Source organism: Vulpes lagopus, chromosome 10 (assembly GCF_018345385.1).
Source record: "Vulpes lagopus strain Blue_001 chromosome 10, ASM1834538v1, whole genome shotgun sequence".
In the NCBI taxonomy this organism is placed as follows: domain Eukaryota; kingdom Metazoa; phylum Chordata; class Mammalia; order Carnivora; family Canidae; genus Vulpes; species Vulpes lagopus.
Genome location: NC_054833.1, coordinates 99503123 through 99523861, shown reverse-complemented (window position 1 = coordinate 99523861; position 20739 = coordinate 99503123). Strand labels below are relative to the sequence as shown.

Here is a 20739-nt window from a genome sequence, read left to right as displayed (position 1 = left end):
TGTTGTAGGTAGACCAGATGCCTCAGAGCATTTTTTTGTCCACCTCTTCAGAGAGTAACTGGACTGTTGGAGTGCTGTGCGTTGACAACTCTGGGCACCATAAGTGGAAAAAAAGTGATCTCAGTCAAATACAGCTGACCCCAGCCACATTACCACTTTTAGATCTTAGATAGTTGATGGATTGGAGCTATCTCAGAAAATAGAATAAATAAGACAGTTTCTCAGTGAGACTTAGATTGCCTAGTGGCAATGAGATTTACATAAATACTTTTTAAAACAGTGAATTAATTCTTTTTTTCTCTAATGATAAATTAATTCATGCTTTCTACCAGCATTTTTTATCAATTCTTAATGAAATTAGTATCATTGAGATCATTAATAATATCATTAATATTATGAATAATTAGTGAACTAATATCAATTCTTTGCAAACTCTAGGAAAAAAAAAAATGGAATAAGAAGGAAAACCTCTCTGGATGCCTAGGGTGGCTCAGCAATTGAGCGTCTGCCTCCAGCCTGATCCTGGAGACTTGGGATTGAGTTCCATGTTGGGCTTCCTGTACGGAGCCTGCTTCTCCCTCTGCCTGTGTCTCTGCCTCTCTCTCTCTCTGTCTCTCATGAATAAATAAAATCTTAAAAAAAAAAAGGGAAGGAAAACCTCTAAACTCACTGTATAAGGCCAATATTACTCTGATTTGAAAACCACAATAAAGATATCACAAGATCATAGACTAGTATCACTTATGAATATAGATGTATAAATCTTCAACAACATACTGGCAAACCAAATGGAGCACTATATAAAAAGGATTAAAAAAAAAAAAAAAAAGGATTAGGCACCATGACAAGGTGTGATTTATTTAAGGAGGTCAGTGTAATCTACCATATCAGTAAAATAATGGATAGGTCATTGGTCACAGAAAGAACATTTGAAAAATTCCAACACCCATTTGTAATAAAAACACTCAACAAACTTGGATTAGAAGGGCATTTCCTCTACCTGATAAAGACATCCCATGTTCATGGATCAAGAGACTTAATATTGTTAATGAGACACTATTCTCAAAATTGATCTGCAATTTTTAAAAAAGATTTTATTTATTCAGTTAGAGAGAGAGAGAGAGAGAGAGAGAGAGCAAGCTGGGGGAGGGGCAGAAGGAGAGGGAGTAGCAGACTACCTGCTGAGCCGGGTGTCTGACCCTGGGCTCTGACCCAGGATCCTGGGATCATGACCTGAGCTGAAGACAGATGCTTAACTGCCTGGGCACCCAAGTGCTCCTGATCTGCAGTTTTAATATAAACTTCATCAAAATTGCTATTGGCTTTTTTTTTTTTTTTTTGCATAAATTGAAAGCTGACTCTAAACTTTATGTGTGCATGCAAGGCTCCTGACTAGCCAACCCAAGCTTGAGAAAGAACAGTGTTGTTCTTTCAATGTCACTTCCCAATTTAAAAGTTTTCTGCAAAGCTTTAGTAGTAAAGACTATAGTACTACTATAATAATGGAATAGAGTTGAGAGTCCCAAAATAAACTGTTAAATTTGGTCAGTTGATTTTTGTCAAAGGTGCTAGGACTAGTTAATGGGTGGAATCATAGCCTTTCTAACAAACAAAAGTGCAACAATTGGAATACCTGTATGCCAAAGAATGAAGTTAGATCTCTTGTATTCACCTTGCTTCTGTTTTAGCTTATAATGGATCATAGATCTAAATGTAGGAGCTAAAACAAACTCTCAGAGGAAAAAATAGAAGTGTATCTTAGTGCTGTAGGGTTAGGCAGTGGTTTCTTAGATATGACTCTCAAAGCGCAAGTGACAAAAGAAAAAAATACATACAACTTGCATATCATTAAAATCAAAACTCACAAAGAAGATAATTAAAGGGGTTCCACCCACCCCTATAACAACTAGAATTTACATTTAAAAAATATTTTATTTATTCATGAGAGACAGAGAGAGAGAGAGAGAAGCAGAGACACAGGTAGAGGGGGAAGCAGGTTTCATGCATGGAGCTTGACGTGGGACTCGATCCTGGGTCTCCAGGATCAGGCCCTGGGCTGAAGGCAGCGCTGAAGCGCCGAGCCACCTGGGCTGCCCTAGAATTTACATTTTTGAGTACACTTCATTAATATTTTGTGTGCATTTGTATGCTCATACAAGATTATATATTTTGTTCTATAACACGCATGTTTTACAGTCAAAAGATGTATCATTTTAATGGCTGCATAGTATTCTATCATATGCATATATTCAGATTCATTTAATGATTTCCCCAGTTTTATATTTTATTTATTTTGTAATGTTTTGGTTTTATATCATAATTACAAACACTATGGATAGCCTTGGATTTTTGCCTTTTTACAATTCTTATTAGTACCTTAGGATGATTTCCCACAAGTGCCATTTGTTTATGAGGATTTAGGATTTTGATTCACATGAAAGATTTATTTTTTAAGATTTTATTATGACACAAATTAAATACATAAAAAAGAGAAGAAAATATTATAATAAATCTCCACTTACCCATCCCTGGGCTTGCTTGTTTCTAAAGCATAGTTGTAATTTGACCTCTGGAGGGAATATATTCAAACAATGTGTACCTGTCTCTTTAAACAGAGCATTTCCCCCTTGATATGTTTACTTTGAACCTGATTCCTGTATTTGTCTTTATACAGCCTATTTTCTCTTTTTTTTCTTAATCTACTTTAAGGGATATTTTGATTTTATAGGTGTTGAAGCTAAGAGTTGGATAAACTGAGATGCACAGATAAAATTAGATTTTAGAATCTGGGTTCCATCCAGGGTGACCAGTTTTCCTGGGACGGTCCTGATTTTAGCACTGGAAGTCCTGTATCCTGGGGACCTCCTGGTGCCTGCTGCCCACTCACAGTCTAAGCCATTCCCCAGCAGAATGGCTTTGTGGTGTCACATCCCATTTCCAACTGATGAATCTTGAAGACAGTGAAGAGTTGGTTGTTCCTGTCAGAGCCCGGGTTATCCTTGGTTTTAGAGTGTTTGTGTCTACACAGCATTGGATGTTTTGTTTTTCAGATCTCTTCATGTGCTTGTGTGCAATGCCGCGGCTTTTGCCCTACCCTGGAGCCTTACAAAAGATGGCCTGGAGACCACCTTCCAGGTGAATCACCTGGGGCACTTCTACCTTGTCCAGCTCCTTCAGGATGTCTTGTGCCGCTCAGCTCCTGCCCGAGTAGTTGTGGTCTCCTCCGAGTCCCATAGGTAGGTGAGAATCTGATGTTTCACATGCCCCCTTTCTTGTGCCATCCAACATCTCTCCAAGGCTCCTGGTCCTGAAAATGCTTTTTCAGTAATGCTTCTCTGGAAAGTGTGGGTGTATATTCAACCTGGCTTCTTGAATTGTTCCGAGGTCTCTCTCTCTTTTGAGATTGTGGAGGATTATTTGGGGTTTTTTGTCTACAACAGTGCGGATGGTTTCTACAACTATACTTCAAGCCCCTCATTGATTTTGCTTCGAGATGGAATAATAATTGATTAAATCTGAATGCCTGACCTTTATCGATTTGTCATTCAACAACTTCAACACCTCACCAAGAAGAATGTGCAGTTATTCTAGCAGGAGAAACAATGCAATTAAAGACTGCGAGATGAAATCCAATTGTTTTATAATGAGAAATTAGGGAATTCAATGCAGACATTAGCTGTGTAATTGTAGAAAGGGAAGTACTGTAGTTAGAACATATTAGAAATCTGGCCATGCCTCTTTTGGTTAAAATTTCAATTAAAACATCAGATGGCACTTCTCTTCTATTACCATTAGGAGAATATCCAATTGACTAAAAAGGCATTTGAAAATTTCATCGTATTTTCAGCATATTTGTTTCTGGAGCTGGATAAACAACTATTTGTCTAAAGAGAAGTAGTCAGAGAAGACAAAGGGCTTCCCTGGTGAGGCTAGATTTAATGCATGTTAGGGAGATTTTCCTGGTGTGGTTGGGAGCTTTCACTCTCAGCAAAGTAGCTGGAAAAAAAATAATGTGCAAGGACCTATTTTTTCCCTTCTTCTCCGTCTTAAGTCCTGAAATGTTTTAGTGACCCAGAATGAAGCTTATTTTTTTAATCATGCTTCCATAAAATGTAACCCCTGGGACTTGGAAGAGAGAGACCAGCCAAGGGTTAGCCTGAACCCTTTATCACTCCCAAACACAGGGGCTTATGGTATAAGTGACACATTGCAGATAGATTTACTTTTACCATTTTAAATTTATGATGGCTGAAATGAAAGGGAAATGCCCGTAATAATCCTCCCCCGTGTTAAAAGACACGAAACATCTAGTAATTAGGTGGTAACAAAATCTGGACATCCTTATCTTTGCAAATCACACCAGGTTTGTGAGGGAAAAAAAAAAAAAAAGTGGAGTGGCCCTGCTCAGGAGCAAGGGAGGCCACTGTGGGGGCCGGCGCGGGAGAGCGAGCTCCGGAAATAAATCTGCCAGCCCCGATCGTTTGCCAGATGTGGAGGGCACCACGGGATATGTTTAAATGAGTTGGTATTTAATGGGAGATTATGTTGAATTGTCAGCTGCTTGCTTCCCTTTGTAAATCTGTATCTCAAATGGTATTTCATGTGACGTCTTTGTTCTCTTCTTAACTGCCGCATAATTCGAGCCTACCTTGGAGATCTGAATCTTAATTTCATGTAACAGATGAATTGGAAGGAAGAGCCCTGATCTCCTGAATTAGATCCATTTTAGTTTATAGACCAGGACTTCCTGAAATGGTTATCAGGCCCACTCCGGTCTGGTGATTGGCACTGGTTTTTTCTGCTTTCCGGTCAGCCTTTGCACATTTGAAGGGGTATTTTTACAAAATGCTAATTCCCCCACACTGGTGTGTTTTTTACACTTGTGTTATCCTCCTGTGGTGCCCAAGAGGCAGTGTGAATACTGGGTGCATAGTCCTGGGAAAGCACTTACTCGCTGCTCAAGGACCCAGAGCCCTAAACCATGTTGTAAAATGGAAGTGTTGATATCTAATTACCTCCATAAACCTTGGCGGAGTCTCTTCGTTGGAGTCAAGACCCCCTGTTAGGGGAAAAATAAAGTCCTATGTTTGCAGAAAATATTATACCAGACTGCCCCCGGGCAAAATATTTATTAGCCTCCCTGTGTCTTCACTGTATTTTACTTACTTATCTGGAGTCTGAGCAAGTGAATGGAGTTTCTACATACCCAAAATACATCATATTAAAATGAGAACTCTCCTTCCTTGCTGTGAAAAATTTTCAGATAACAATTAAAATAGAATGAAAAGAGCGAGCAGAGGGCTGGCTGAACAACTCTGAATGGCTGCAGCTGTGTTGAGTGCCAAGTTGCTACACACAAACACACACACACGCACACACATAACTTTTGATGCAAATTCAGTCTTATTCTTTGAACATACCAGCTTTTGTCTACACAGAATCCAGACTAATTATTTTTGTTTGGTAATTTAAAAATCCTCAGTTAAAAAAAAAATAAAGGAGCAGTATATATAGAAATACAAGATAGAGGTTCCCACAAACAGCAAATGTTAATGTCCAGAGAGCAAATGTTAACATTTTACTGTATGGGTAGGAGGATAATTCTATTAAGACATTATTGTGTGGTTTTGTCAATTTTTCAACTTGAAAACAGAGTCCTTTGAAGAGTTGTTTTATTGCCTCTTGAGCTGAGAGGTGAATATGGTCGTTTTTCAGGAAGCCTGTCCTGGTTCTGAGGGATCAGAAAGCTTGCCCACCCTTCCCGCTTCCTGGAGGACTGTCAATACAAGCTAATCAGGCCTTCAAAATGAGCCTGCTGTTCAGGAGATCAGCAGGGCAGGAAATCAGGGGTTCACTTACGGAGGGGGGCTGCTTGCCAAGAGTGGGCCTGCCATTTAGTAGCTGTGCTTCTCTGTCCTAAGAACTTCCTTCAACTTGGTTTCATCTGGTCATCATAGTGTGTGTGTGTGTGTGTGTGTGTGTGTGTCTATGTTTTATCTTGTTTCGAGATGAAGGACTAGGAATGATTTCCTTTCCCCCTCTTACCCTCTCTAGTGTTCTGCAGTCATGAGATACTTCTGTGTTGTCCTTAAAAACCAAAACAGGGAATTCATTCATTCAACTTTAGAAGTGCCATGTGCAAATATTGATAAAGAACATAGAGGACCTGAAGCTAATGCTAGATTGTCCCATTGGAACAAGGAAACTTGGCCCTTAGTTTGGAATTCTCAACCCATGATCAAACTTTAATTCTCTAATCCTATATTTAGTCCCCACTATGTGTCAGGCATTGTGGTAGGCATTATGCAAGAGACTTACTGTCTACCTTCCAAGAATTCAGTCCAGAGTTGCAAGCAGGTAAATAAATGGCTTGCAGTCTGGCATGGTAAGGACAGAGGCACAGTGTGCAGGTAAAATGCAAAGATGGTATGACTTGCTTTGTTACTGATGTTGAAGGGGGGTGGTGCGAGGTTATTGAACACTAGAAATATCATGCATGGCCTGGGTCCTGGTGAGTGGGAACCTACTTTCCATGGAAACATGTTTCAGTCTACTTTGCATGGCTCCTTTCAGTCTGTCCCCCATTGCCACCTAAGAAATCATTGTGACAACAAGCAGTTGGGGGAGTTTCCTGGAAGAAATGGCACTCAAATTGGGTTGGGCTAAACAGATATGCCAAAATGGCTTCCAACAACATTGATGGAAGAAGAGTGAAGAATGAGAGAAGGATGTTATTTTTATGCCACACTATTTAGATGCTGTCTAGATCCTTTATCCTTCTTTCTACTCATAGTAGGTAGAATTTCCAAGACATGGCCCATTCCTTGGATCATTAGGTTCTCAACAGTCTCTTTTTGTAGTATCTTGTTACTACGTTGAAATAAAGTTCAAAAATGATATAACTTCACTGCATAAGTGTATTTTAATTCAATATGCTAGCTTAACTGTAATGGGAAGAAAAAATAAATGTGAGACAAAATAGTATGTTTTCTTCCTCGAGCAGGACTACAGGAAAGGTAAGTAATCAGATGTGCATGCCTATGGATAAATCACCTCCATTGGGATACTCACAAATGCAGACTGTTAACAGGTGTGTGGCAGTGCGGACTCAAATACTACCAGCATGGAATCAAGCCTCACCTCCCCCAAAACCCCACGAAATCTGAACATGCATTCATTCTTCATTCACATGGCTGTTATACTACACTCTTGGAAATGCAGTGGATGTTAAAACTGTGTATATATGTAAAACACAGCCAGGCTCTAGGCTCAGATAATTACAGACAGGCTCTTCATCTGTGTGAATGTCCAGTGGACCAATCTTCACTGAGCAAGACTCTGTCTGCATTGCAGGACATCTACCATCCCCGGCCCCTGCCGGCAATCATTATAACAACCAGAACAAGGCCCCCATAAATTTTCAAATTTCCCGCTAAGTTCTACTGCTTTAGATGATTAAGCTCAGAAGTCTGGGCCCTTCCTGTGGTTTGGGGACTTGGAGACAGGCAGCCAACAATTAGTTTCAAGGTCTTGGTGCTGTATCCATGATAACATTTCTGGCCATCGGCTTTGTTGATGACTTTAGAGCAGCAATGTCATTTAACACCAGAAATTGGATGTCACTGACTGAGTCTTGCAGAAGGGATATTTAATTTCCATTAAAACGTGAATTTCATCTATCCCTGTGATGCTTTTCCTTGGTCATAGCTCAACCTGAGCTGCTTATATTAAGGAACAACCAGAGTATTCCACAATTTTCATTTTGCCTTTTGCTTCTATTTCCATAGCAGTTACCCAGAGTGCTCTCCTTATGTTTCCTTCTTACTTGGTGCAAATGCCCAGACTTAATTTAGTGAAGGAAATGTTTAGGGGTCCTTAACCATCATCATCTAGAAAATCCCTTTTGTCACCATCCTTCTTTTTTCTTTTAGGGCAGTCATTACTTTGTTACCTAAGAAAGGAAGAAAGAAAAAAAAAGAAAGAAAAAGAAAAAATGGAAAGAACCAAACAGCTGGTGTTTAATGACTCCGTCAGACCCAATTATAAAACATCAACTACTTAGTTTGATTTGTGTGTATCCATGCCATGGGTATACTTAAAAACAGTAGACTCTGCCAGAACTCATTTTGGCTTTGTTTACATTTATCTTTTAAACGTATAAGACTATTGATGGCACCTCACCAAGGTTATAACCCCTTTATAATCATTAATTTTTAATCTGGAAAAGAGTCTTGGGGGCAGCAAGTCTCATCTATATTTACTTGGATGCTAAAATGAAAATATACAGGACTCATGCGTTGGCTAAAACAACCCAGGAAAACCCCGTCAAAGGTTAGGAATGTGATATCTTTCTGCTTCCAAAAGCAGCAGCCCTTTATTTAAGATGCTTTTCCATTTAATTTAATTATCCTTGAACTTCCTGTTGAAGGTTTTAAAAAAATCAGTGTTAGAGGCAGGAGGGAGTTCAAGCGTGTTAAGATTGCCCCATTTCTGAGTTTGGGCCTTTATTTACTCTGTCTTTGGACTCAGTTGGTTTATAGTGTTAAATCACTATTGTCAGTTTCTAGGGGAGACTGTTCCTATGTTTGCACAATTGTGTTCTCAGTTGTCTCAGAACTAATTTCTCAGATTTCTAATAATAAAAAAAAAGATGCTATTATCAGAAGTCAGAGATTGGCTGCTTCACATCCTATGTCTTTTTTTTTTTTTTTTTTAAGATTCACAGATATTAATGATTCCTCGGGAAAACTGGACTTCAGCCGCCTTTCTCCATCTAAAAGTGACTATTGGGCCATGCTGGCTTACAACCGGTCCAAGCTCTGCAATATTCTCTTCTCCAACGAGCTCCACCGCCGCCTGTCACCTCGCGGGGTCACATCGAATGCCGTGCATCCTGGAAACATGATGTACTCCTCCATTCATCGCAACTGGTGGGTGTACACGCTGCTGTTTACCTTGGCCCGGCCATTCACCAAGTCCATGGTAAGTAAATGGATTCTGTTGCCGCAGACACCTTCAGTGTGCCATTATGGACATGTGCATTTTCTTCAGCTTCTTGTCTCTTGTAGTGATGGATCTGGTCTTGACGGTCACATCCTCAGACCTGTCAAAGCCATCAGAAAGGGCTCTCAGATGCACCTTGATTGACTTAGAATGCATTTGTTTCTCTAAAGGCGTCTTGGAGGGCTGGATGGTAGATGTGCTTTGAAGTATTGTGTTAAGAATAGCTGGAAGTTTTGATGGAAATGGTTTGCTTTCTTTTGATGCAATTGTTTTATTAGTCTTATGCAGAAAGCATGGTATTTGATAATGGTGTTTCAGGTCAGCAGGTGAAAAACATGGATTTGTGACCACTGAATTATCAGAAGAAGTGATTCCTTTGTCTCCACTGAGAATCTTATAATTGATGTTCTAACCTCACCTGGAGAATCTTTTGTTCGTTGGAAGTGCATTTTATCCTTTACCTCCCCAAAGGTGAATCATTTTGGATGAATCACACTTCTGTGGTTAGATTTGGAAATGTTCACAAAGGCAAATATGAAGTTTTTACATTTTTAATGGTTGTATAACAGCCATATCTAGAAACTTCTTCCATGAAACATTTTAATAGAAAGTCTTTTAAGTGAAAAATGCATATTTTACACGATATATTCGGTATGGTATTTTTCGAAACCAGAGGGCTCTAAAAACACTGTGAAATAGTGCATTCTAGTACAATTCCAGTTAAATAACTTAATATCTAATCTTCAGAAAGGCCCAAACACATTTTGGCCCCTACAAGTATCACAAGGTGAACTCATTATCCTGGGGGAATGATCCTATGCCTCTGATTACAGTTTGTCTCCTCTAGTGGTTGTTCCCACGTACCATGGTAAGGCACTTTAACCAGTCCTAGCCTGATTCCTCACAACTAACATGGTGGTATGGGTTGATATGGGGATTGACCATAACGGATATGACATTTATAATAATGAGTATAGAATTTCTGTTGAGACTTTAATCTGACTTACCAGCATGGGATCCACATACCATATATGACTATGGAGCCCTTGAAAAGTGGCTAATACACTAGGAAACTGAATTGTAAATTTGATTTTACTTTAATTAATTTAGATTTATAATTCATTTAGACTTTAAATAGTTGCATGTACCTAATGGTTGCCAGACTGGAAGGCACAGTTAAATAATGTGCTGAGCATGGTGTCTGTGTAGGAGATGTGTAGTATTCCTATTATGGTGGTTGTTATTCTTGTCGTTATATTACCTTTGGAGAGGATTATTCTCCCATGTCATTTTTTTTGTGTTGCATATAAGGGTCACAACTAAAGGAGTCTGTAAACTGGGAGTCTCGTGGTGGTATTTGGATGAACCTCTGTCTCTGTCCCCAGAGGCCCAAAGAGAAGGTTATTGACAAAGTAGGAAGGGTATCCAGATAAAGAGAGCCTGGTCTTCAGCCTGTACTTCTGGTCCTCCAGGAAGCCATAGTAGAATGAACTTTCCATGTCCTTGTCCCCAGGTAACTAAAAAACAGCATCTTTTATCAGCCACACATGTACTTTTTTAGATAAGCATATAGATTATGAAGACTGTGAAATATGTATGTAGGTTTAGACTTGTAGGAAATTTCTAATAATATCTTCATATATTTAGGTATTTGGTGGTATTCCTAGCCATCAGCGTTCTATGATTTGGTTTATAAAACGGTGGAATGGGACCAACTTGTCAAGCTCATAGACAGTCATTTCTAGTTCATAAACATTTTGGACTCTGCATATGTGGGAGAGGCATGAGCATGACCTGGAACCTGGGATGAGTCTGTGTCACTGGTGGGACAGACTGGGCTTACTGGGAAAGTCAATCTGGTGTTTTATCCTTCTGTACGTGGCTTGACATTGCTTCTATCATGATAAGATACTTGTCTCATGGACACAGATGCACTTCTACTTTTTTTTTTTTTTTGAATAATGTATTTACTTGACAGAGATAGAATACAAGCAGGGGGAGCCCCAGGAAGAGGGAGAGGGAGAAGCAGACTCCCTGCTGATCAGGGATCCTGATGTGGGGCTTGATCCCAGGACCCCAGGATCACAACCAGAGCAAAGGCAGATGCTTAACCGACTGAGCCACCCAGTGCCCTGCACTTCTGCCTTTTTAACACAAATTTATTTTTGGACATAAGCCATATAGTTGCATTCCATTCTCATCCCATGTGAAAGCTGGCTTCCTAAATGCTCATGAAGAAGCTTAGCATGTATACAGTGTCCTCATTACCAGTGGCTGTCTGTGCATCATGGCTCCATCCGTGTTTTACTCCAGAAGTGTCTCCCTTGACATGAGTGTTGTGAAGTACACATCCCATTGCACAAGGTCAAGGAATAAAGCAGCACAGCCCAGCCTTGAGCTTGGAGGCTCTGCTTTTGCTTCTCCACCAGAGCTGGCTCCCTGAAGTATTAAACAACAGTATTCTAATATCAATGTCCCTGTTTTATTTGCTGTGACTTGCTGTGACTACGGTGATTTTAGTTACAGTAATTAGGTCACCCTTCATGGAGTCAGGCTATTTTAAGTGCCTCTTTAAGGAATATTGTTGCAGATCAGTAATTTTACAATTGGATGTTCTTGTGCAACTTTATTAAATGTAATCTGTCTTTTAAATGTTGCCCTTTTACAGTTATACATTTCTAATTGTTGCTGTAAATGCATTATCACTTTGAAATTAATTAATTTTTCCATTTTGGCCGCCTGCAGTATAATAATCACTAATGAGAAATTCACAGGGATTAATCTCAGCACAGCGATCCCTACTGGTAAATCTGTGTCTTTGGCACCTCGTCCCCTTGAGGTCTGGAGGTCAGGACAGGTGGATGAGGAGTCTGCGGGGGAAGCGTTTGTCTCCCTTCCCTCTGATTTATGCAAAAATAAGACAATACATACAAATGGGAATAGGATTTCTTAAAAGTAAGCTTTACCCTCAATGTTGCGCTTGAACTCACAATCCTGAGATCAAGAGTTGCATGCTCTACCTACGAAACCAGCCAGCCCGACACCCCAAGAATAAGGCTGTCCTTAAATACTGTTTAAAAAATACACAGAATTCTTTAGCTGCTTTTGAAATATCTTAAGGGAAACTAAAGTTTGGTGGGAGCTTTCCGTTAGTGAAGTCACATCTATCATGTCTTTCTACTTTCTTTTATGCTATTAAAAATACTCAAAAAATTACATTTTGCCTATGTATATTTGAATATACATCATAAATATATATAAAGTATTCATACATAGGTATTTCTCCAAGTAACTTAATTCACAAAACCAGATCTGCTGGTAGTTGAGATTTTCAAGGGTAATTTTGGGTACTGGTGATTGTTGCTATGTGTGGGGCCTTTAGATTCCTGCTATACCCCCAGGCATGGTGCGACTTGGTGCATGAGGCTAGACATCGTGATGCTTTATGCCTCGGCGTAGATGCCTTCTTTATCCCTCATAGCAGTTCTGCTGTGTTAGTTCAAATATTAGAACTGTTGCCCTCCTTTTGTGCTTAAAAAGCACAGAGATCTTACCCAGTTTGCCCAGGAGAATGTCATACCTGCCTGCAGACCCTTCAGCGTCTCCTCCCAAGTGCACTGTCAGAGGCACCACAGCGGCCCCCACCGTGTATATCTCTCCTGGTGCGGTTAGGTTTCCTTTTTCAGATGTTTGAAAGTACCTTCATGAACTTAACCCTCAGCCTCCTCCACCCCCCTGCCCCCCCAAACTTTCAGTTCTGGTAAACAACATCTGAGCTAGCATTCCTAGGTCCAAGCCAGCCCTTTGCGGATCGGTATGTAAATTTGAAGCCGAACGCTGTCACGTGGCCTCTTAGGGTGTTTTGTGCGACCAAATATTTATGTTGGCAGGTAACAGTAGAAAGAATATCATGTGTTAGGGTAGCAAGAGCTTAGCAGATGTTTTAGGGAACTGCGTTTTCAAATCATTTTACATTAAAAAACGGCTTGAGTTTGTAGAACTTCTGGAATGATTGAATTATGTTTCCTGCAGCCGTGTAAAGCCAGTCGTTGTGCTGAGTTTTAACAGATGTGCAGCTACTCTGCTAATGGATGGACCTGCAACGCCGGTTCTGTTGCAAAGTTATAAATTATAACTAGAAAAAAAGCACAAGATGTCATTCTTCTAACCTTCGCGAAAGCCAAGCTGAGTAATTCTGCCCTTGAATAACCCGCTGCAGGGTGATTTATAGTTGTATAATTTAAAACATAATGAAGGAGATAATAGATGTTGATTTGTTCTTTAAATTAGTGTTTTAGAAAAATACTTCTCCCCACCGCCACCTTTAAATACCTGCAGCTGACTACACTCTAGATACTATCAAGGACAAAACCCCCGTTCGAGTCTTTACTGGAGCAGAACGCAGGGGCCTTTTTCCTTTTTCTGTGTTGGGAGGAGGAGACACAGTTTTCAGTGTATAAATTTCAGCATATTCTTCACTAATCTAAATATTTTGGGACTCCCGAGTGAGGGTTGAATTCTCTGGCTGCCCTGCTCTTGCCAGTCCAGATATGTGAGAAGACGAGACTTCTAAGACCCCACTGTGGTTGGGTTGCACTTGACCTTTCCTGCAGAACCCCACAGGAGTACCTGGTGGCCATGCTTTTCCTGCCTAGGTCACATCCCTGCTACCTTACACGTTCTTCTTACTTTCCAGGATTATCTTTGGCATTGGTTTTATTAGTCACCTCTGATTCTGTCCAGAGCTTTAAAATTAACAGTGTTTGCTCAATTCAGAGTCCAAGGGATATGGCAAACTGAAAAAGAGCAAAGGATCTAGGATCATTAGGCCTGTATTCAAAACTCAACATTTCTACCTTTTTTAGTTATAGACTTTTGAAATGCTTCCGTCTCTGTGAGGCTCATTATTCTATGTCCGTTTTTGTGTTTTGGGCTGTGAGTTATTAACATACAGTTAAAAGTGTTTGGAATAATAGAGGTTTGTTTTTCTCATATATCCAGAAACCCAGGTGCTGCCAGGGGTATGTTTGGCTGCTGTAAAGACAGTTCCTTGGTGATGGTCTTAGCTTTTCCCTCATGCTTATAAGGTGGCTGCAGTAGTGCCAACCGTTGATTGCATCCTCTGTGATGAGGTCTAAAGGTAGGATGGAAGGGATGGGACCCACCTCCTTGCATATTTCCCTTCTTTATCAAGGAAGAGAACATTCTGTCTCAGAACCGTACTCTGTAGCCCACTTTGCTTCAGATCCCACTGGCTGGGATTGAGTCCCTTGTCCATTCCCTAGGTGCAAGGGAAGTTGGGAAAGTGCATTTCTGGCATTTTGTATCTCATGGGTGGGAAGTGTGATCTGGTGGCAAGGGAAAAGGGTGGGGTAATGGCTTTTGAGCAGACTCTATTGAATAAGCATGCATACAGTTCTCTCATCTGTCAAGTGGGAATGCTGTCTATTTTATGGGGTCATTGTGAAAGCAATTTAGAATTGAATGGAAGGCACCGGGCATTGTCTGGTCCCCTTCCATGAAACCAGCTTCACTGAATTCAAGCTACTTACAGCCTCATTCTCCTTCCTTCTCCACAATGTTGAAGCATATTGTCCTTTAGCCTAAAACCTTCTTTTCCCTCGACTTTTAGTTATTTTTTACACATACTTCAAGACCCAATCCAAACATTACACACCAAGAAAGCATCAGATCAAGATCTGGACTGGACCCTCCTTTATATGCTCTCCTAAGAGCTGATGCTCCTGGTACAATCTGGCGCGTAATAGCACCCCATAAACACATGTCGAATGAACGAAGGAAGGAATCCCAGAATTTCTCCTCCATGATTCTGAACACAGACACAGCTTAGAAAAAATAATGTGTGTGATTTTTGTATGTAATGCTTTTCTCCCCCTCTCTTGAAAGTCCTGTTTTTGCATTAACATTACTGTATCCCTGGTCCATAAAGTAAATGCTCAGTAAATATTTGTAAATGAATAAATGAAAGACGATTAGGTGCTTAATGAATGACAGCCATTAAGGCATCCCTTATCACTCGTCTGAGGTGGGCAGGGCACTGCAGTTCAGAATGTGCAGATGAGGAAGCAGATGAGGCCCAGGGCCCGGCTGGCATCCCACAGCTAGTACAGAGGAGAGCTGGGACCAGAACCCAGGCCGTCGCAGACTCCTGGGCAAATGTCGGATAAGGGATTTGCTAGGGGAGTGCATATGGGAGAAAACTGTAAGGAGAGAACCACAAGGCTCAGGGAAGACAGGGCAGGCTCCGTCCCATGCTACCTCCGGGGCACATTTCATAACCCGGTTAGTATTCATGTGTCATACTGGGATGTTATAACTACCTCATGGGCTTGTATTGAGAATTGAAGGAGCTGAGGAATGCATAGCATCTAGAATGGGCTTGATGCTCAACAAACATTAACTGGTATTACTGTTATTATTGACACATCTTGAGAATTAAAGATCATGAGTATATAGTATGCAGAACATGCTAGGTGCTCAATAAATATTTACTACTGTGGCTGTTTTTGTCATTGCTACCGTCATCATTATGTTTTCAGGCCAGCAAGAGGTTGCTTCTCTTCCAATGAGTCAATGCCCGTTCTCCCGGTGATGGCTCTGGATCTGTCACTGAAGGTCTCTTGCAACCATAGAAGCATAGAAACACCACATGCCAGCCCAAGTAACGTGCAGAATGGCAGCTACGACTCAGCGGGTTTCCATGGGGCACAATGCAGGCCCTCCTGGCTGTCTGTGTTTTTCCCTTGTTTTTTTGTTTTTTGTTTTTTAAACTAATATTTTATTTTATTTATTTATTTAGAGGATTTTATTTTTTGTGTTTGAGAGACAGCACACAGGAGTTGTGGGAGGAGCAGAGGGAGAGAGAGAGAGAGAGAGAGAGAGAGAGAATCTCAAGCAGACTCCGCACTGAGTGCCCAGCCCGACTCGGGGCTGGACCCAACAACCCCAAGATCGTGACCTGAGCCCAAATCAAGAGTCAGATGCCCGACCGACAGAGCCACTCAGGTGCGCCCCGGCTGTCTGTTTGAAGCTACCGTGTACACCTTAGCTTTAAGGGAAGATCGGCCCTTTCTTGTTAGACAAAGGGAAGGGAAATACACGGGGCTCCATGAGGCTGTAGCCTCTCATCGTGGCATTTTCCCTGCCTTGCTTTTCAGCGTTTTAAGTCTGTTTAGGCCTTTGTTCCTGAATGAGCACCCGAGAGGGTAAAAAGTGACTATCTGGCCTTAATATGTGTGACAAATTATTTAATGAACATTTAGCCAAGATTTGAAATTACCCTAGTTTTATCTTCCTCGCCTTCCTTTCTCCTGTGTTCCTGTTGGCGTTTTGGTCATGTGCGACCTCGTCCCCACTCCCGTGCTAGCTCTTTTATTGCTTTTAAGTCCTTGGTGCCGCTTTTGATCCTATCCTCTCAGTTTCCTTTTCTCCAATTTCATGCTTCTTTCCAGTGGTTTTTGGCAGGAGCGCAGCATAGGCATTGGAGACCAGCGCGAGGAGACAGATGCCAGGCACTTGCAGTGCCGCTGCACTGTGTCTTCCGCGGACAGTGATGTTTGCATAAGTCACCAGACGCCTTGGTCGTCCCTCACAAGGTGGACAGTGATGTGTGTGTTTAGCAGTAATAAAGAGGACGTGAATCTGGCAACCTGGGTTGTTCAGAAACTGAAACCCACACCTGCCCCTGCCCCTTCTTCTTCTTCTTTTTTTTTTTTTTTTAGTAAGATTTTATTTATTTATTCATGAGAGACATAGAGAGAGGCAGAGACACAGGCAGAGGGAGAAGCAGGCTCCGTGCAGGGAACCCAATATGGGACTCGATCCTGGGAGGATCATGCCCTGGGCCTAAGGGAGGCACTCAACCCACTGAGTCACCCAGGCATCCCAGCCCCCACCCCTTCTTATGACACTAAGAGACAGACATGTTGAAAATGAGTTGAAGTTTTCATGTCATGTGCAAAGTTACTCAGTGCCAGGCTCCAGACCCCTACGTTTACACCTTTATGTCTTGACTCACTGAATTTAATTTTAGGATTTGCTCTAGTCAAACCATTGTGTGTCTCTGAGCAAGTCACTCATCCTCTCTAGGCCTCTGTAAAATGAGTCAGTTGACCAAATCAGTTGTCCCATGGGTTATGGATTTTAGACAACAGTATAATTTAAAATGAAATAAGAAAGGTATACTAATGTTGATTCATACTTTTAATTCTGAAACCATGAAAAACAAACGCACCACCATCAACTATCACCACTGACTAAGGAAGGGGTATTTTAGACTCGCCAGAGCAGAGGGAAGCTGAATGAAGGGATCCAGGGTTTGAATCAGGTGTATGCTGACCTGGCATAAGGAATTTCTTTTCTTCTCTCAAGCACCTATTTCAGCCGATGCCCTTTTATAAATATGACACCCCATCTACTTACATTCCAATTTCTGTAGGTCTGGATCCCCGGGCATGGCTTCCCTGGGCCCTCTGCTTCTGGTCAGCTCCCAGGCTGTACTCACAACACGAGCTGGGCTGTATGCATCTCAAGCAAGGCTCAGCTGGAGAAGGGTCCACTTCTAAGGTCATGTGCTTGTTGGCAGGATTCAGCTCCCTGTGACCTAATGGATTGGGCACTTTGGTTCCTCTCTGGTTCCCCTCACTGCATGGGCCTCCCCAGTGTGGCAGCTTGCTTTATCAGAGTATGGAAGCCAGGGAGGAGATAGCCTACCAGCAGTGTGAAGGGACAGCCCTTTGCCACTTGACCATGGAAGTGACATCTTGCTACTTTTGCCCGTTCTGTTTGCTAGTAGCAAGTCACTGGGTGTGACCCACATTCACGGGGTGGGTGTCACAGTGGCCGGAGACTGGGAGGCAGGGAGCACATTCCAAATTTAGTTTCATTGGTTTTTTTTCCATTGCCTTTTGAGAGGCTTATATGGTGGGAGATGTACTCAGAGACTTTGATATTTTTTGGCCTCATGCCATCGCGTGTGTTAACCACACGTTGATGTTTTTGCCTTGCTGTTCTCCAGTTTGAGTTCTTTCTGTGTTCCTGTCTTCTTCTCTCTTTCTGGGCTGAGAGAGGTACTAAATGTACCCATTTTTGTTTTCTTATATATTTATGCATTTCTCCCTCATGATGGGAGATAAGATTTAGACCTTTAATAAGAAAGCTTATGAAAAGAATAAAGTAACGTGTGGATTATGTTTCCTAAAGTCAAATATTTATTTTCTTGCTGCTTTAGTAGAGGGGACCATGTTAATCGATGGCCCAAATTTTCTTTCTAAAGAAACACGAATTGCCGAGTTTTGTTTGAGTTTCAAAAATTGGCCAAAGACCCCGGACTTATTTTATATTTATTTATTTATTATTTTAAGCCATAAAGCTAGATAAGGCTCAGCGGTCATTTCCAAACCCATGTAGAATATTATTCTTATTCCAGACTATGTATATAGTCTTCAGGATTTCTTGTTTGGGTTTTGGATTTTTTTTTTTTTTTTTTTAGTAGGAATGTAAGGAGGAAAACAGTGTTATTTTACTGTTTTCAAAAAATATTATAGAGATTGATTTTAAATGTTGAACACATTGATCTTGAATGTGTTCATGTTGTAAAACCTCTCCTTTAAAATGTATAATAAATAAAGTATTTATTTAGGAATATTCTAATTTCCCCTATGAAATACCACGCTTTTTCACTGAGCTGGGGCTTTTGTTTCTCCACATACCACCTTGTATAGAATCTGCACCACTTGAAACATTTCATCTTTGAGTTTTCATATGATGAGGTCTCTTTAATCATTTACATTTCGAAAAAAGAAAGTGAAATATTCTTTAAGAAGCCAAAGTAATCCACGGGAATGTATGGTGTTTGTTCAGCTGGATATCTTATTTATTTGAAGTACTGAGAGAAATCTCTTCTGACTGCTCAAAAAAGGGAAGAATAAACAGTAAGAGTGTCCAAGTAATCTGAGCTAGAAGGTCCCTCCTTTCACAGAAAAGTTATAAAAAGTATATTCGCCAGATCCAAAAAAAATACTGTATATCAACTACTGAGACCTGCATAATGTTTTCTTAGTATTCTCACTCTTTAGAAGAGAAAAAAAAAACTGTAAAATCTGGGAACTTAAAAATTTTTTTTGATATTTTAATATTCCTCGGCAGGTGAATGCAATAAGTCTGTTTTTCCTCCTGAGAGCATAACATGTCTTGTTGCCTTTTGTGTGTGCTATGTGTCGTTTGTCTCTTTGTTGACTGTATAACCATAAAAGACCACATAATGAAATTAGTGTGTTCAAAATCTCAGGGTTAACTCTGAGCACATTTCCTATAAAGAAGGCATTAAGAAGATGTTTAAAAGAAAAAAAAAAGAAAAGAAAAGACATATAACGTATTTCAAAAGAATTAGATTCTGGAATGTATCCAGTCATGAAAATAATATAGATTTCTTCTCCTTTTGTTCTCTGTTAAAACCATTAGGACCGAGCTGGCGTATTTCTTGTGCATTAAATGTCGGGGAACATACCAAATTCCTTTATCCTGGACCTGGGTCTTTTCTCTGTTGTAGTTTGCTTTCCTCTCAATCTTAAGCTGGAGTACCACAACTTTCAGTGTCATTTTTGTCTCCCTGCCAGGCTCAAGGCTCTGTGGGATTCATATTTAAATCCAGGGTGGAGGCCTTTTTCATCCAAAGCCAAATTAAAAAAATAAAAAAGAAAATAAATTAAGCTGACCTTTGCCATCTCTACCACTGATATGCCTCTATGTTACAATGCAATGTTAAGATTTGAAATGTATTCATTATAGTATGGGCGATTCACTGTGAGTTTTCCTCAAATGAGTGTGTGTTCTATGAGCCTAGGGGACAAAGCCCAATAACAACAAAACCCATAGCTCACCTTTATCAGGATTCACCTTTTATGTGTCCACTCCTCTATTTCCTGCTGTCCACAGCCAACAGTATTAGGTGGATAGGAATAGAGAAGAGCATGGGCATGTGTTTCTTGGAAGAAGAATGTATCATGATGCTAGTACAGAGGCCATCCCTGGGCTTTGACGGCAGAGACACCAGGCACCCAGTTTCCACCCTTCTTGATGGGAACATCTATAATCATGGATAAATCACACCACATCTCTGGACCTCAAGTTTCTTTTCTCTTTTGAAATGGAGGAAGAGGTCTTACTGATTTCTAAGGCTACACAAGAAGCTCTTGTCGGGGATGTTGTCTATTATTTGACCGTAAAACATGTGAAGCTCTGCCTCTGCATGTTAGAAATGCCCTCTCACTCTGATTCCCAAGGAGAACCCCCAAGGAACTACCATATATCTTCCGCTTGGTAATGAAATAATAACATATTGCTGGAGCTCTGGTCCAATTTTGTGACTTCAAACCATATTTATGCTAATGGTGAGCATGTCGACTTCCTCTGGTTTTTAGCGGCTCTACATTTTGTTCCCCTTATTCTATGCTTTTTCTTTCTTTTTTAGTCACCTTAAATCCCAATTTTGGAAGCAGGTCAAATATGAATTAATGAAGCGATTTAGGTTGAAGTACAGGCATATCCCCTTAAATCTGTTAATAACATCAGACCAAAGGCAACTTTATCTTGGTCTGCACTTTGAGGCATATTTCTGAGTCATCCACACCCAACACAAGAGACGATGCAACACCTTTTGACAAAATGGATTTTTTAATAAGACCATCCTGTCTTCGGGATTTTGGGAAGCTTTCA

General features: G+C 40.7%; 1 protein-coding gene across 2 annotated transcripts in view; it reads left to right on the top strand.

Moving 5' to 3' along the window:
* WWOX (WW domain containing oxidoreductase) overlaps positions 1-20739 on the top strand; it is a 948794-nt gene that overhangs the window by 272634 nt on the left and 655421 nt on the right. For both annotated transcript variants that reach the window (XM_041772247.1, XM_041772246.1), the window contains exons 7-8: positions 3051-3236; positions 8718-8982. In XM_041772247.1, the coding sequence (XP_041628181.1) occupies positions 3051-3236; positions 8718-8982 (451 nt within the window). The remainder of the gene's footprint in view (positions 1-3050; positions 3237-8717; positions 8983-20739) is intronic.